General features: G+C 46.8%; 1 protein-coding gene across 1 annotated transcript in view; it reads left to right on the top strand.

Annotated features, from left to right (window-relative positions):
- Positions 1 to 5,897: 5,897 nt before the first annotated feature.
- LOC141106815 (uncharacterized) overlaps positions 5,898 to 17,167 on the top strand; it is a 46,694-nt gene continuing 35,424 nt past the window's right edge. Inside the window, 2 exon segments of the mRNA XM_073597743.1 lie at positions 5,898 to 6,756; positions 7,632 to 7,648. Of these exon segments, the coding sequence (XP_073453844.1) occupies positions 5,913 to 6,756; positions 7,632 to 7,648 (861 nt within the window). The 5' untranslated portion in view covers positions 5,898 to 5,912.

Here is a 17,167-nt window from a genome sequence, read left to right as displayed (position 1 = left end):
GAAGGAAGGGCTGAGTACCCCCTCCTCAATGACCCCTCCCCCTCGGAGGACCACCAGGCTTGAGGGGAAACCTTCTATGGAAATCACGGAGGAGGACGGGCATGTACATCCGAGGATGAGACCCAAGAGCGTTCCTCCAGACCGTACCCCTTCAAATGCACCAGGTACTGTATATGCCCACGGAACCTATGGGAGTCAACAATGGAATGTACTTCATACTCCTCATGGTTCTCAATCTCTACAGGGTGAGGACGTGACACCGAGGTGGTAAAGCAGTTGCAGACCAAAGGTTTTAATAAGGAAACATGAAATACATTTGAGATACACATATTAGAAGGAGGGTCTAATGCGTAAGCCACTGGGTTAATCCTGTGAAGAATACGGAAAGGCCCAATAAACCGAGGTGCGAACTTCAGTGAGGGAACACGAAGTCGGAGGTTGCGAGATGACAGCCAGACCCTGTCCCCAACCTGGTAGGAAGGCACAGGCAGGCGTCTGCGGTCAGCATGGAGTCTGTACCAATAATTAGCATGTCACAAAGCCTCCTGGACTTGTGCCCAAGTGGAACGAAGACCACGGAGATGCTCCTCTAATACAGGAATACTCTGCGGAAAAAAAATGAGTCAGGCAACATGGAAGGTTGGAAACCATAATTCACCATAAACGGGGACAATCGGGAAGCAGAATTCAAGGCACTATTATGAGCAAACTCTGCCCACGGTAAGAGATCTGACCAGTTGTTATGATGGTCAGAAATATAGCAACGTAGGAATTTCTCCAAGGACTGATTGGCTCGTTCTGCAGCCTCATTAGACTGCAGGTGATACGCAGAGGAGAAAGCAAACTGAATTCCCAACTGTGCACAAAAGGCTCGCCAGAACCGGGACACAAACTGACTACCCCTGTCCGAGACAATCACCTTGTAAGCGAAAGATCTCCCGAGCAAAAATGGGAGCCAGTTCCTTAGAAGTGGGCAACTTCTTAAGTGGAATACAATGACACATCTTTGAGAACCGGTCAACCACCATAAGGATAACTGTGTTGCCCTGGAAGTCGGGCAACTGCACAATGAAATCCATAGACCGGTGGGTCCAGGGCCTCTCTCCATTGGGTATGGGTTGTAGGAGGCCCACTGGAAGGTGTCGTGGAGTCTTACTCTGAGCACACACGGAACAGGCAGTTACATCAGCTCGTAGACTAGGCCCCCAGAATTGTTGGAATATTGGCCCAAAAGAGTTGATTCTTCATAGGGTGGCCAGCAGCCTTGGGAGAATGGTAAGTCTGGAGCACGGCGGTACGGAGACTCTCTGGGACAAAGCAGCAGTCACAAGGTTTCTCAGGAGAAGCATGGACCTGAGCAACAAGAATTTTGTCACCCAAAGGAGAAGTAAGACTGGTGCGAACCACAGCCAGAATACAATCAGGAGGAATCATAGGAACTGGAACCGACTCCAACTTGGAAGTGGAGGAAAATTGTCGTGACAAGACGTCAGCCCTTACATTCTTAGTACCGGATAAGAATGAGACAATGTAATTGAAACTTGACAAGAAAAGAGCCCATCGCGCCCTTCTGGGAGAGAGGCGTTTAGCCTCAAACAAGAATGTGAGATATGGTCAGTAAGAATGAGAACCGGCAGAGTGGTACCTTCGAGGAGATGTCTCCATTCTTTCAGGGCTAAAATGATCGCCAACAGCTCTCTGTCACAGTCTCGTAATTGCACTTGGCAGGTGACAATTTCTTGGAAAATTAGCCACAAGGATGCATAGCACTCTGAGGTAGGACGTTAAAACAGAAGGGCGCCAACTCCAGTCTCAGAAGCATCAACCTCAAGGATAAAAGGTAACGTAGGATCAGGATGTGCCAACAAAGGCAGAAACAAAGGCAGCCTTGAGACTTTCAAAGGCCTTAATGGTCTCTGGAGACCAACTCTGTGGGTTACCGTTCTTTCTGGTCATATCAGTCAAGGGCTTGACCAGAGACGAGAAGTTATGAATAAACTTCCGATAATAGTTGGCAAAGCCCAGGAAACGCTGCAGAGGACGTAACCCCACGGGTCGGGGCCACTGTAAGACTGCCGAAAGATTCTCTGGGTCCATCGAAAAACCAGCAGTGGAAATGACATAGCCCAGGAATTTAACCTGTTCACGATGGAACTCGCACTTCTCCAGTTTACAATAGAGATTGTTTTCTCTTAGTTTCTGAAGCACACAACAGATATCTGTGTGGTGGCTCTCCAGGGACAAGATTGTATGCCCCTCTCAAATCAAGCTTTGTGAAAACCGTTGCTCCCTTGAGGCAGTCAAATAACTCCGTAATCAACTAAATCGGATAAGCATTCTTAATCATGAAATGATTGAGACCCCTATAATCAATACAAGGTCTCAGTTCACCACTCCTCTTCTTCACAAAGAAGAAACCAGCACCAGCAGGAGACGAGGATTTGCGGATGAAACCTCGAGAAAGTGCATCTGCAACATACTCCTCCATGGCCCTATCCTCCAAGACCGACAAAAGGTAAACCCGACCACGAGAGGGTATGGCACCAGGTTGAAGGTCAATTGCGCAATCATACGTCCGGTGTAGAGGCAAAGTACCGGCTTGACCTTTATCAAAGACATCACTAAAATCACGGTACTCCTCTGGCAGGGAGGAGAGTGAAGAGGTGCACAGGACCTTGGCTACCTTCTGGAAGCATCTCTCACTACATTGTGGTGACCAGGAGAGAACCTCAGCACGGAGCCAATCAAAAGAGGGGTTGTGCCTCTGTAACCAAGGATAACCAATAACCAGCGGAAACGTAGGTGAGGGAATAACTTGGGATTGGATAATCTCATGGTGAAGAGCCCCTATGGCCATGGACAATGGAACCGTCTCATGAGTCACATGGGCAGGCTATAGAGGTCTCCTATCAAGAGCCTCAAAGGCAAGTGGAGTATCACGCAGATGCAGCCGAATCGAGTGCTGCAATACAAAGGCAGCATCAATGAACAGGCATGCAGCCCCAGAGTCGATTATAGCCTGTATCTCGACTGACAACTCAGCCCAAGAAAGGGTAACCGAAACCAGGGGCTTATCCTTCTGGATAACTGGGGATGAAACAACGCCACCTAAGGTCTGACCGTGACAGGACCTCAAGGTTTGGGCGGTCCCTGGACGTGTAGGACAAGACTTCAAAAAGTGACCTGCCTGGCCACAATAAAGGCACAATCTCTTCTTCCTCCTAAAGGTTCTCTCATCCGCAGAGAGATGCGTGAAACCCAAGTGCATGGGTTCATCTTCACCGACCGACTCGGTACCAGGAGGCATGGGAGGTGAGGGAGGCACGGGTGGGACTGCAAAGCTTGGAGGCAAACGTACAGGAGGCTTCTGCAAGCTCTCCTTAAAAGAGGGTCTTTCTCTGAGTCTGGAGTCAATGAGGATGGCAAATGTGATCAACTTCCCAGCTCAGTGGGTATATCTCAGGCTGCTATCTCATCCTTGATGTTATCCGAGAGACCATGAGAAAAAGCAGCCATGAGGGCCTCATTGTTCCACGCAACCTCTGCTGCCAGAGTACGGAATTCAATGGCGTAGTCGGCAACAGTTCTCGTTCTCTGTTCGATGGACATGAGGCACTTGGCAGCAGAAGTGGAGCGTGTGGGAACTTCAAATTCCCTTTTAAACTAAGCCACAAACTCTGGGTAGCACAAGACAACAGGTTTTTGCTTCTCCCATAGAGGGTTTGCCCAGGCCAAGGCTCTCTCAGAAAGCAAAGATATCACGAAACCTACTTTGCTTCTGTCCGTGGGAAACGCCAGGGGCAGCATCTCAAAGTATATCTCAACCTGGTTGAGAAACCCTCTGCATTGGGGAAGCGGGGCGGAACCGGACATACCTCTTATAGAGGTAATACTCGAGGCGGGTGCCTGCACAGAGACTGGAGCAGCAGTAGGGTCGGTCTGCAACATAGGTTGTACCGGGACAGCCACAGTGGGAGATTCCAGGTGAGCTGTGCGACTCAGGAGCGTTTGTAATGCCATGGCAAACTGATCCATGCGGTGATCCAGTTCATCCAATCTGGAAAAAAATATTACCAACAAGTGGATTGACTGAATCTTATGAATGCATGGTCTTCACCTACTGTCAGAAACCATGAATCAGACTAAGACAGAAGTACAGTAAAATCACACTTGTTTAATAATAAAAGTAAAAAGAACAAACGTAGTCAAAACATAGCCAAAGTTCAGTAACCGTAACGGATAGTCAGCCAAACCAGAAGTCAGGGATCAATGTAGTGGAAGAGCAAGCAGGATCTGGAGCCAGAAGGGATGTCAGCCAAGCAAGTCTTTAAACAAAAACGCCCTGACACGCTGGCAACAAAAGTGAGTACGCCCCTAAGTGTAAATGTCCAAATTGGGCCCAAAGTGTCGTTATTTTGTGTGACCACCATTATTTTCCAGCACTGCCTTAACCCTCTTGGGCATGGAGGTCACCAGAGCTTCACAGGTCACCACTGGAGTCCTCTTCCACTCCTTCATGACAACATCACAGAGCTGGTGGATGTTAGAGACCTTGCGCTCCTCCACCTTCCGTTTGAGGATGCCCCACAGATGATCAATAGGGTTTAGGTCTGGAGACATGCTTGGCCAGTCCATCACCTTTACCCTCAGCTTCTTTAGCAAGGCAGTGGTGGTCTTGGAGGAGTGTTTGGGGTCATTATCATGTTGGAATACTGCCCTGCGGCCCAGTCTCTGAAGGACCATGACTATGACACTCCCACCACCATGCTTGACTGTAGGCAAGACCCACTTGTTTTTGTACTCCTCACCTGGTTGCCGCCACACACGCTTGTCACCATCTGAACCAAATAAGTTTATCTTGGTCTCCATCAGACCACAGAACATGGTTCCAGTAATCCATGTCCTTAGTCTGCTTGTCTTCAGCAAACTGTTTGCGGGCTTTCTTGTGCATCATCTTTAGAAGAGGCTTCCTTCTGAGACAACAGCCATGCATCCAATTTGGTGCAGTGTGCGGCGTATGGTCTGAGCACTGACAGACTGACCCCCCCCACCCCTACAACCTCTGCAGCAATGCTGGCAGCACTCATACGTCTATTTCCCAAAGACAACCTCTGGATATGACGCTGAGTACGTGACCTCAACTTCTTTGGTGGACCATGGCGAGGCCTGTTCTGAGTGGAACCTGTCCTGTTATACCGCTGTATGGTCTTGGCCACCGTGCTGCAGCTCAGTTTCAGGGTCTTGGCAATCTTCTTATAGCCTAGGCCATCTTTATGTAGAACAACAATTCTTTTTATCAGATCCTCAGAGAATTCTTTGCCATGAGGTGCCATGTTGTACTTTCAGTGACCAGTATGAGAGTGAGAGCGATAACACCAAATTTAACACACCTGCTCCCCATTCACACCTGAGACCTTGTAACACTAATGAGTCACATGACACCGGGGGGGGGGCGATGGAAAATGGCTAATTGGGCCCAATTTGGAGATTTTCACTTAGGGGTGTACTGACTTTTGTGGCCAGCGGTTTAGACATTAATGGCTGTGTGTTGAGTTATTTTGAGGGGACAGTAAATTTACACTGTTATACAAGCTGTACACTGACTACTTTACATTGTAGACAAGTGTCATTTCTTCAGTGTTGTCACATGAAAAGATAGAAGAAAAGATTTACAAAAATGTGACTGAGGGGTGTACTTACTTTTGTAAGATACTGTGTGTGTGTGTGTGTGTATGTAAGTAAATATATATATATACACACACACATAATATGTATAATAATCTGATAACATCCTCCAACTTTGGAACCTTAAACAGAAAGTGATAATGAGGGAGGAGTCAATAATCCAATGATGGTGGTCTTCAGGATCAGTCCAGTCTTCATCTTGGTTGGTTAGGGGGACCAATCAGCTCATGTCTAGTAATAATCTTTGTATTTCTATTTTAGTAGATGGACGGGAGATGAGGAAAACCTCAGAGGATTGTCTCACTTTGTCTCCAGACTGTAAAGTAGAAGATGAGGACATCACACAGTATAGTCCAGGAGAAAACCCGACTACCTCAAATGTCCATCCGGCACCACACAGTGTAGATGGACCCTCGTCTTCCTCTTATCCTGAGGAACCTCGGAATGTGAGGGACAATGCCATCCTTCCAACAGATAAGAGATTTCCCTGTACTGAGTGCGGGAAGTGTTTTCATTCTAAATCTGCTCCTAAAGAGCATGTAAAATCTCACACAGGTGAGAAACCGTATTCCTGTTCTGAGTGTGGGAAATGTTTTTCAGTGAAATCCTCGCTTTACAACCATCAGAGGTCTCACACAGGGGAAAAGCCATATCCCTGTCCTGCGTGCGGTAAACGTTTTTCACGTAAGTGCAGTCTTAAGAGACATCAGGACATGCACACGGGGAAGAAGTCGTATTCCTGTCCTGAGTGCGGGAAATATTTTTCATATAAGTCCAATCTTTACAAACATCAGAGATTGCACAGGGGGGAGAAGCCACATTCCTGTTCTGAGTGCGGGAAGTGTTTTTCAGTGAAGTCCAGTCTTTACAAACATCAAAGATTGCACACGGGGGAGAAGCCGTACTGCTGTTCTGAGTGCGGGAAATGTTTTTCACAGAACTCCAATCTTTACAGGCATCAGAGACTGCACACTGGGGAGAAGCCGTATTCCTGTCCTGAGTGCGGGAAATGTTTTGTAGATAAGTCCAGTCTTTATAAGCATCAAAGATGTCACACAGGCAAGAAGACACGTTCCTGAGTGAGGGAATTGCTCCTCACTGAAGTCCTGTCTTCCTGTACATCAGGGGTCCCACACAACCCTCGAAGTGTATTAGTGAGTCTTGTATATGAATGTTGCTGGACATGTGGGGAAGAAGCACACCCTGATATACACCTCAGATATACTCCATGGCTGATCTTCATCATGTTAGAAACAGTTGATAAGGAGATCAGAGATCACCAAAGACATGGATGAAGTGTTGTACCGTGTTGGCCATTCATAGCAGGAGAAAAATAAAAATGGAGTCATTACCTCTCATTGGCTGAGTACATTTTGTGGTAAAAACTCTTGCAAGAGGTCTTTTTTCTCAAGTCGTCTTCCAGGACGAAACAGGTTAACCTCACCACTTAAAAGGCGGCCCTCTAGGCCTTTTAAAATAAAAATGGGTTCATTACCTCTCATTGGCTGAGTACATTTTGTGGTATGGAGACTTAGAGGTCTATTATTCTCTTGCAAGAGGTCTGTTTTCCCAAGTCGTCTTCCAGGACGAAACACGTTAACCCCACCACTTAAAAGGTGGCCCTCTAGGGCTTTTAAAATAATAATGGAGTCATTACCTCTCATTGGCTAAGTACATTTTGTGGTGGAAGATTTCACAAACACTTACAGGTCTGTTTTTTTTTTTTTTTTTACAAAGCAGGAGTGCTTTATTGAACAAACAAAACAATATAGCATAAAAAGGCTCATAAACCGAATAGAATTCCATAACTGATTAGCATTTGAATAATACTCCAAGACCCCTCCATACATTGCCAAAATACATACTGTATACCTCTTACACTGACAGAAACAACAATCTAACATAACAATAATGAGATCTGACATGTCGGCATGTATTCGCTCTAGAATTACCAGTTATCCAAGTAACAGATGGAGCGATCAACGGAACCATAACTGAGTTATTGAGCCATTCGCAGTTTCCCTGTACCGGCCGTGTGTACTTACACGTGAATGGCTTAATCTTTGAGACATGCATATGCTACTGGCAGGATCATGGGACAGATCGCCAGAACATGCAAAACAGAACAATAGCTGGTAACAGCGAGGTGTAAGACGGAAATAGTCAGCAGCATTTCAACTTGAAGTCCAAGACCAAACTTTCTCATACTTCCAGGAACAACCTCCGATTTATTTACACTGCTCAAAAAAATGAAAGGAACGCTATTTAATCAGAGTATAGCATCAAGTCAATGAGATTCCTGAGGTATTGATCTGGTCAGGTAAGTAGCAGAGGGGGTTGTTAATCAGTTTCAGCTGCTTTGGTGTTCATGAAATGAACAATAGTTGCACCAGATGGGCAACAATGAGATGACCTCCAAAACAGGAATGGTTTTACAGGTGGAGGCCACTGACATTTTTTTCCCCTACTTATCTTTTCTGACTGTTTCTCACTAGTTTTGCCTTTGGTTAGGGTCAGTGTCACTACTGGTAGCTTGAGGCCCTGGACCCTATAGAGGTCAGTGTCCCTACTGGTAGCATGAGGCCATACCAGGACCCTATAGAGGTCAGTGTCACTACTGGTAGCATGAGGCCATACCTGGACCCTATAGAAGTCAGTGTCCCTACTGGTAGCATTAGGCCATATCAGGACCCTATAGAGCAGGGGTAGGCAACCTATGGCCCTCCAGCTGTTGTGGAACTACATTTCCCATGAGGTATTGCAAGGCTAGCAGTTACAATTACTCCCAAAGGCGTGATCGGACTTGTAGTTCTGCAACAGCTAGAGGTCCCCAGGTTGCTTACGCCTGCTAAAGAGGTTGCACAGGCAGTCCAACTCCTCCAGGATAGCTCATCAATACGTACCATTGCCAGAAGGTTTGCTGTGTCTCCCAGCACAGTCTCAAGAGCATCGAGGAGATTCCAGGAGACAGGCAGTGTTTTTAGGAGAGCTGGACAGGGCCGTAGTAGGTCTTTAACCCATCAGCAGGCCCAGTATCTGCTCCTTTGTGCAAGGAGGAACAGGATGAGCCCTACAAAATGACCTCCAGCAGGCCACTTGTGTGAATGTCTCTGACCAAACAATCATAAACAGGCTTCATGAGGGTGGCCCGAGGGCCTGATGTCATCTAGTGGGCCCTGTGCTCACTACCTGGCATGGTGGAGCTCGATTGGCATTTGCCATTGAACACCAGACTTGTCAGGTCCGCCACTGGCCCTGTGTGCCTTTCACAGATGAGAGCAGGTTCACCTTGAGCACATGTGACAGACGTGAAAGGGTCTGGAGAAGCCGTGGAGAACGTTATGCTACCTGTAACATCGTTCAGCATGACCAATTTGGTGGTGGGTCAGTGATGGTCTGGGGGAGGCATATCCATGGAGGGACACACTGACCTCTTCAGGCTAGACAATGGCACCCTGACTGCCATTAGGTATTGGGATGAAATCCTTGGACCCATTGTTAGACCCTACGCTGGTGCAGTGGGTCCTGGGTTCCTCCTGGTGCACAACAATGTCCGGCCTCATGTGGCGAGAGTATGCAGCCAGTTCCTGGAGGATGAAGGAATTGATACCACTGAATGGCCCCCATGCTCGCCCAACCTAAATACAATAGAACACCTCTGGAACATTATGTTTCGGTCCATCTGATGCTGCCAGGTTGCACCTCAGTCTGTTCAGGAGCTCAGTGATGCCCTGGTCCAGATCACCATCCATCGTCTCATTAGGAGCATGCCCCAACATTGTCAGGCATGCATACAAGTACATGGGGGCCACACAAACTACTGAGGACCATTGTGAGTTGCTGCAATGAAATTTCAGCAAAATGGACTCGCCTGCTGCATCATTTCTTCACTTTGATTTTTGGGGTGTCTTTGAATTCAGCCCTCTGTAGGGGGATCATTTTCATTTCCATCAAACAATGTGGCATTCTTTCATCCCCAACACATTACCCAGTCCATACCAGTATAGATCCTAACACATTACCCAGTCCATACCAGTATAGATCCTAACACATTAACCAGTCCATACCAGTATAGATCCTAACACATTACCCAGTCCATACAGTATAGATCCTCACACATTACCCAGTCCATACCAGTATAGATCCTAACACATTGCCAAGTCCATACCAGTATAGATAATCCAGCATGGGATTTTTCCCCATTGAGAGCTGATGTGTTTTCAAAGTGTTCCTTTCATTTTTTTTTTTTTGAGCAGTGTATGTAAGTCTATAAATAGGTAAAGCAGCATCCACCATCGCTTCCCAGAAGGACAACGCAGAGAGAGTGGAGGAGGTCCACTTAAGGAGAATTTCTGCTTGGGATAGAAGATATGAGATGAGCAATTTAGTATAATAAGGCCGTTGCTCATCCTCATGAATCCCCAGAAGTGGCAGCTCCGGGGAAGGAAAAAGTGTCAACTGTAACCTAACATTAATCACTTCAAATACCTCAGACCAGAATTTAGCAATATTAGGACAAGCCCAGAACATGTGCAAATAGGACCCTAGATGAACCCGACACTGAGGACATTGCAGGTCTTGTGTCTTATGGAGTCTCACAGAGGTGTAGTACACTCTATGTAAAAACTTAAATTGTATCCATTTATCCCTGGAAGAGATCATCAGTTTAGGGCCACCCTCCAAACAATCGTCCCAGCTCTCTCTATCCAAGGAGAGAATGTCATCTCCCACACTCGCTTCAGTTTAGGGTAGTCAGTATTGAGGAGCGTCCCATATAGGGTGGAAAGTGGTTTATTAATATCACCCCGAGTGAGTAACTCCTCAATGGGGTCAGCCTGAAGGAGGGGCGGCTGAGGAAATTGGGCCCTAAGCTGGCCATAATGAAATTGCCTCTATGCTGGTAGATGGAATTGCTCAGCAAGCTGCATAAAGGACAGAAGGGTCCCTGAAGGCATGGCATCTGCCAGAGTTTTTATGCCTCTATGTGCCCACAATTGGGGTTCGGTGATGTATCAATTGGGGGAGGAAGGGATTGCCCCAGAGTGGTTGAGCAGACGACTATGGATTCAGATGCAGAAAATAAAGGCAGGCAGACCCTCAAGGTGGTACAAGTCGGCCCCAGAAATGCATTGTTCACCTTGGGTCCTCTGTAGACCATATTACGGAGGTCGGCCAAGGAGCCCAAGAAAGTGGCCTCCAAACAGACAGCAGCTTAGATGGAGGGCCCGCAAACCACCAGTATACATAAACTAGCATCGCCGCCCAGTAATAGACCTGAATGTTGGGCAGTGCTGACCACCCCAAACTAGTAGGTAACCACATGGTGGATTTGGCAAGTCTGGGCAGCTCACCATTCCATATAAAGGAGCTCACACATATATCAACTTAACGAAAGAAGGGATCCAAATAGGACAGTTCCAAAAAATGTAGTTGAACTAAGACAGGAGCATCATTTTGACAAGGTTGATACCACCAAGAAGGTTAAGCGGGAGCCCAGCCCAAGATGAATAGTGAGATTTAAGAACTGATAATAACGGGAGAAGATTACTTCATAAAAGTGAGGAAGGTCGCAGGACACGTGGACCCCCAGGTATTTGAATTCGGACACCCAACACAATGCAGAGGGACCGGCAGAGGTGACGGTTCGCTGATCCAGGGGGAAAAGTAGGGACTTAGACCAACTGATTCTAATGCCTGAGAAAGAACCAAAGGTGTTAAAGATGCATAACGTGGCCGATAGGGATGGGCCGGCATCATTAAGGTATAGCAAAGTGTCGCCCGCATTATAATGATATCTTCTCCTCTAACCTCCCCTCTCGCAAGCCCTGAACCTCAAGAGACTCCCGAATCAAATAGCCAGTGGCTCCAAGGCCAGGGCAAACAGGCTAGGGGAAAGTGGACAGTCTTGACGTGTGCCACAGTAGAGGAAAGGGAGTGGAGAGATGATCGTTGGTGTGGGCCAGTGCTCTAGGAGGGTGATACAGCAGCTGAAGTCAATGGAGGATTTTGACCCGAACCCAAAACGTCAAAGAACCTCCCAAAGATATACCCACTCGACTGAGTCAATTGCCTTTTCGGCGTCCAATGAGGCGATGACCCTATTACCCGTGTTGTCATGTGGGAGGTCTGCTTTTTAAAAATCAGTTGAACCAATATGTCCAGCATTCCCCCAACTGTGACAAATTTTAGCCATATTTTATTTATTATGATAATTTCCTATGATCATTGGCTCCATCTAGTGGCCTTAATGCTGTGTTGCACTATTTTTACTGATGGAGGTATTTCAGAAAAAATATACTGCATTATAGACACTAGATGGAGCTGACACTGTGTTCATTAAAATATGGCCAAAATTTTTCACGGCTGGGCAAATTTCTTACAAGTTTCTTACAATCATGATCTAATTTTCTATAAAATAGACTCCTTAGTTTCCTCCATCAGACGTGACTTACTACAAATAACTGAGATCATACTCACGGACTTATGAGGGCAGTAGACAATAAAGGACAATTTTTTAAACCAAGTATAGCACCGCACCTTCAAGTGTGCAACTAGTCTAGGTAAATGTATTTGTGACTCCTGGTAGTTGTGTGAGTCTGTAATTAGGTTGGGTTACTCTAGGTCAGGCTGGAGGGCTCTACAGGGCAGGACTTTGGTACTTTCCCCCAGATCTAGAAGCTTGGAGAAGCTTCTGGAAGTTAATTGGCGGAGGCCAAAGGTTCTGATCTGTATACTTGAGGGAATCTAGCCAATCCGCAGACAGAAGGCACTGGCAGGGTGGCTGGATCAGCCCTTTGTGCTAGTTTGCTAAAGGGAACTGAGAGCTCCGGGCTCATAGAGGACCTTGCCACTGATCCATAGAGACTGCGATTATTTCGGAGGGAGTACAGTCCAGGATCTTCATCGTTCTGTGTACATAGAAAAGGAAGTTTGTCACCATCTGTTGTTTCTTCAAGTCAAGTTTGGCATCTCATAATCCCTAAACTCTATCCAAGTTGTTTTCCCCAATAAAACAACAAAAAACAGGCCCATGGCCATATTACTTGTGTCTGGATGCAAGTTGTAAATGTGTTTTGCCTGGCTGTGCAAGAATAGGGGGGAACCAGAAATCCAATGGCTCCTGCGGTGGTAGCGCTACATTTGGGGTTCTCGTCCAGGATTCCCCTATGGTAACCTGCACGTAGCAACTGCTAACCAACCCGCCAAAGAACTGTAAATCTGTTATCAAGCGAGCCTGGAGAAGAGTATTGGGATGCTTGCCCTTACACGCACATGAATTTTAATGGCATCCCAGTCTTGTTCCGTAGGGTTCAATATTGAGTTGGGTAAAATCAATTGATTGAACGTGATCTGGAAAGGCACACCGTTAAAAGGGCCTCATAGCTAATAATGCATACTGTATCAGAACAAAGAACTGCCTGCAGGGTTCACAGACAGGATTATTGCAAGGCACGAACCTGGGGAAGGCTACAAAAAAAGTTATGCTGCACTGAAGGTTCTCAAGAGCACAGCGGCCTCCATAATTCTCAAATGGAAGAAGTTTGGCACAACCAGGCCTTATCCAAGTGCTGCTCACCCGGCCAAACTGAGCAATCGGGGGGAGAAGGGCCTTAGTAAGAGAGGTGACCAAGAACCTGATGGTTACTCTGACTGAGCTCCAGAGATCCTGTTTGGAGATGGGACAAAGTTCTAGAAGGACAACCATCACTGCAGCCCTCCAGCGATCTGGGCTTTATGGCAGAGTGGCTGGATAGAAGCCTCTCTCTACCGCTCTGTGCAAAACAAATGAAAGCCAGCTTGGAGTTTCTGGAACTTTGAAAGGAAGGAAACCACAGAGCCCCCCTTACATCAGAGGCCCTCTTACATTAGAGTCCTGACTTTGAGGCAGGAGAGGCGGGAAACTTGACTCACAGTGGATGGATGGATAGGTAGTCAGCACCTTTCCTCACCCGGCTGCTGGGCTTTAAACTTCCCACCCTATAAGGAACAGCGCTACTGGGGAGAGGCAGACACAGGAGCAGAGGACGAGAGGAGGAGCAGAAACAGCTCTTTCTCTCCTCTCCTGTCCATGTGGGGGGGCTGTGGCAGAGGGAATCTCCCAGCTTTGAGCCTTGCAGCCGCTGGAGAACCAGGGTTCAAGCTCTTGGGGCCCCCCACAGTGGCTTTAGAGCAGCCCAGGGGGGCAATTGCCACCTTGCTCTATGGCCCAGTCTCCCCATGTTGAGGATGTGTTATTGACACCTGATATGGTTCAGGAGTGGGCATGCTCACTCTCCACCCTTCATTGCCCAGTCAGGCTGCATGCTCAGAACAGCGTCTGCTATGGATTTTGGGGGGTAACTGACACTTTTTTGTTTCCTCCTCTTAAAAACTAGTATAAATAGATTCTGTAGTCAGAGGTTCAACTCAGCCGAACAACCATTTAGTTCTACCATTTCCTGAACCCACAAACAAGCTAAGTTCTGTCCGAACCTGGGTTCAGTCCAAACCTGGTGCTCATCCATAGTGGTCAGTGTGATGGTCTCTTCGGAGACCAATGGTAGAAGAACCCCCTTATATCAGTGGTCAGTGTAGTGGTCCCTTCGGAGACCAATGGTAGAAGGACCCCCTTATATCAGTGGTCAGTGTTGTGGTCCCTTACATTGGCGACCAATGGGAGAAGGACCCCCTTATATCAGTGGTCAGTGTAGTGATCCCTTCGGAGACCAATGGGAGAAGGACCCCCTTATATTAGTGGTCAGAGTAGTGGTCCCTTACATTGGGGACCAAAGGGAGAAGGACCACCTTATATCAGTGGTCAGTGTATTGGTCCCTTACATTGGTGACCAATGGGAGAAGGATCCCCTTGTATCAGTGGTCAATGTATTGGTCCCTTACATTGGTGACCAATAGGAGAAGGACCCCCTTATATCAGTGGTCAGTGTAGTGGTCCCTTACATTAGTGACCAATGGGAGAAGGACCCCCTTATAACAGTGGTCATTGTAGTGGTCCCTTACATTGGTGAAGAATGGGAGAAGGACCCCTTAAATTAGTGGTCTCTTACATTGGGGACCAATGGGAGAAGGACCACCTTATATCAGTGGTCAGTGCATAGCTCCCAACTGTCCCTGATTTCAAAGGAATGTCCCTGATTTGGAACAATGTCCCTCTGTCCCTCTTTGCCCCTCATTTGTCCCTCATTTTGGTCTGATCTATATAGTTGTATATCAATTGCACTTTTTATCTTTCAAAAAGTTTTTCCCAGTGCTAAACCTTTCATCCAATTTCAAATTTGCTGCATTTGTACATTTTAAAAGCCAATATAAAGGAATAGTAGTGGTAAAAAAAAAAAATCCTTGTGGATTTAATTAAACTTTTTTTGGTTAATTCTCCTTTAAGGGGGTGTGGTGGGGGCGTGTCTTATGCCTACATTTGTTTGTTAGTAAGTGTCCCTCGTTCCCATATCAAAATATTGGGAGGTATGGTCAGTGTAGTGGTGCCTTACATTGGTGGCCAATGGGAGAAAGACCCCCTTATATCAGTGGTTAGTGTAGTGGTCCTTTACATTGGTAGCCAATGGGAGAAGGACCCCCTTATATCAGTGGTCAGTGTAGTGGTCCCTTACATTGGTGACCAGTGGGAGATGGATTCTCTTATATCAGTGGTCAGTGTAGTGGTCCCTTACATTGGTGGCCAATGGGAGAAGGACCTCCTTATATCAGTGGTCAGTGTAGTGGTCCCTTACATTGGTGGCCAATGGGAGAAGGACCTCCTTATATCAGTGGTCAGTGTAGTGGTCCCTTACATTGGTGACCAGTGGGAGATGGATTCTCTTATATCAGTGGTCAGTGTAGTGGTCCTTTACATTGGTGGCCAGTGGTAGATGGATCCCCTTATATTATTGGTCAGTGGGAGAAGGAGACCCTTACAGATCATTGATGTCAGTTGTTACTGAGAGACAGAAATTGTTCATTGCTCAAGGAACCCCTAGAACCCTTTAGAGGAACCCTGGCTGAGAAAGGCTGGACTAGGCAGTCATATATTTGAAGATGACCCCATCTATAAGGATATACAGTACATACACACACAGCACAAGGCCGTGTTCACACTACGAGATGTTTCTCTGTGCTGCAGTTCCTCTGAGCTCCACAAGATGGTGATCTCACTTCTACCATAGAGACAGGAAGTCTCTATGGAACACAGGAAGTGATGTCAGGTATACATATGAAGTTACGGGTGAAAGGTGAGTCGAGAGGAAGTAGAGAGAAGACATTGCTGGAATTGGCACCAGAGGAGGTAATAAGATCTTATTTTCTATTTACACCCAGTAACCCCCCCGTCATGTCCGTCCTCTTCCTCCATAGTCACTGTGATGTATTTTATCTCCAGCAGATGATGATACACACATATATAGTGTGGAAACCTAGATTAACCCCTTCAGGGGCAGAACATTTCCCCACTTATGGGGCCGGAACATTCTCTTCATTTTAGAGAGGTACGGAGGATAGGGGATTTCTATAGACATAAAGGGTGAGAGGCTACTGGACCCCAAAACCATGGCATATGCTGAAAGGAATGTTCCGCTGTATGTAAGCCCACTGGGGTTCTTCCCTCATATTACCCCCCCCCCCCCATACATCCCCATCCTAATATTGTACAACCAGTACAGTCCAGATCATTCTCTGTTATCAATTATTGGTCTACAGGAAACCTGTATAGATCACATGACCAATGAGGATGGGGGAGGACCGGAGTCACATGACTGAGAAGATACTAAACCTCACCCTGGAGATCATCTACCTGCTGACCGGAGAGGTGAGGAGGATTCTGGGAGGTCACATGACATCACTCTTATCTCTATTAATAAAACACAGACCTGACCGGAGAGGTGAGGAGGATTCTGGGAGGTCACATGACATCACTCTTATCTCTATTAATAAAACACAGACCTGACCGGAGAGGTGAGGAGGATTCTGGGAGGTCACATGACATCACTCTTATCTCTATTAATAAAACACAGACCTGCATGGAGAGGTGAGGAGGATTCTGGGAGGTCACATGACATCACTCTTATCTCTATTAATAAAACACAGACCTGACTGGAGAGGTGAGGAGGATTCTGGGAGGTCACATGACATCACTCTTATCTCTATTAATAAAACACAGACCTGACCGGAGAGGTGAGGGGGATTCTGGGATTCTAACATGATATTCCTATTGGTTCTCCAATACAGAGATTTCCTCTTGTGAAGTCAGGTGATCATATGACCATCACAGTGCCTCCATGTGACTCCCTAAAACCTGAGAGACACAACATGGAGAAGATTCTAGAAGTCACCAAGGAGATGATGGAGCTGCTGACAGGAGAGGTGAGCGGTGCTGGGAATTCTGGGACATTATCCAGTAACAGACAAGGGATGTGTCTGGATGGTGACTGTATCATTGTGTGTGTCAGGTTCCTATAAGGTGTCAGGATGTCACTGTCTATTTCTCCATGGAGGA

The sequence above is a fragment of the Aquarana catesbeiana genome, linkage group LG08, assembly GCF_042186555.1.
Source record: "Aquarana catesbeiana isolate 2022-GZ linkage group LG08, ASM4218655v1, whole genome shotgun sequence".
NCBI classification, from domain to species: domain Eukaryota; kingdom Metazoa; phylum Chordata; class Amphibia; order Anura; family Ranidae; genus Aquarana; species Aquarana catesbeiana.
Note: the sequence above shows the minus strand (reverse complement) of the source record. Positions and strands in the feature narration are given on the sequence as shown.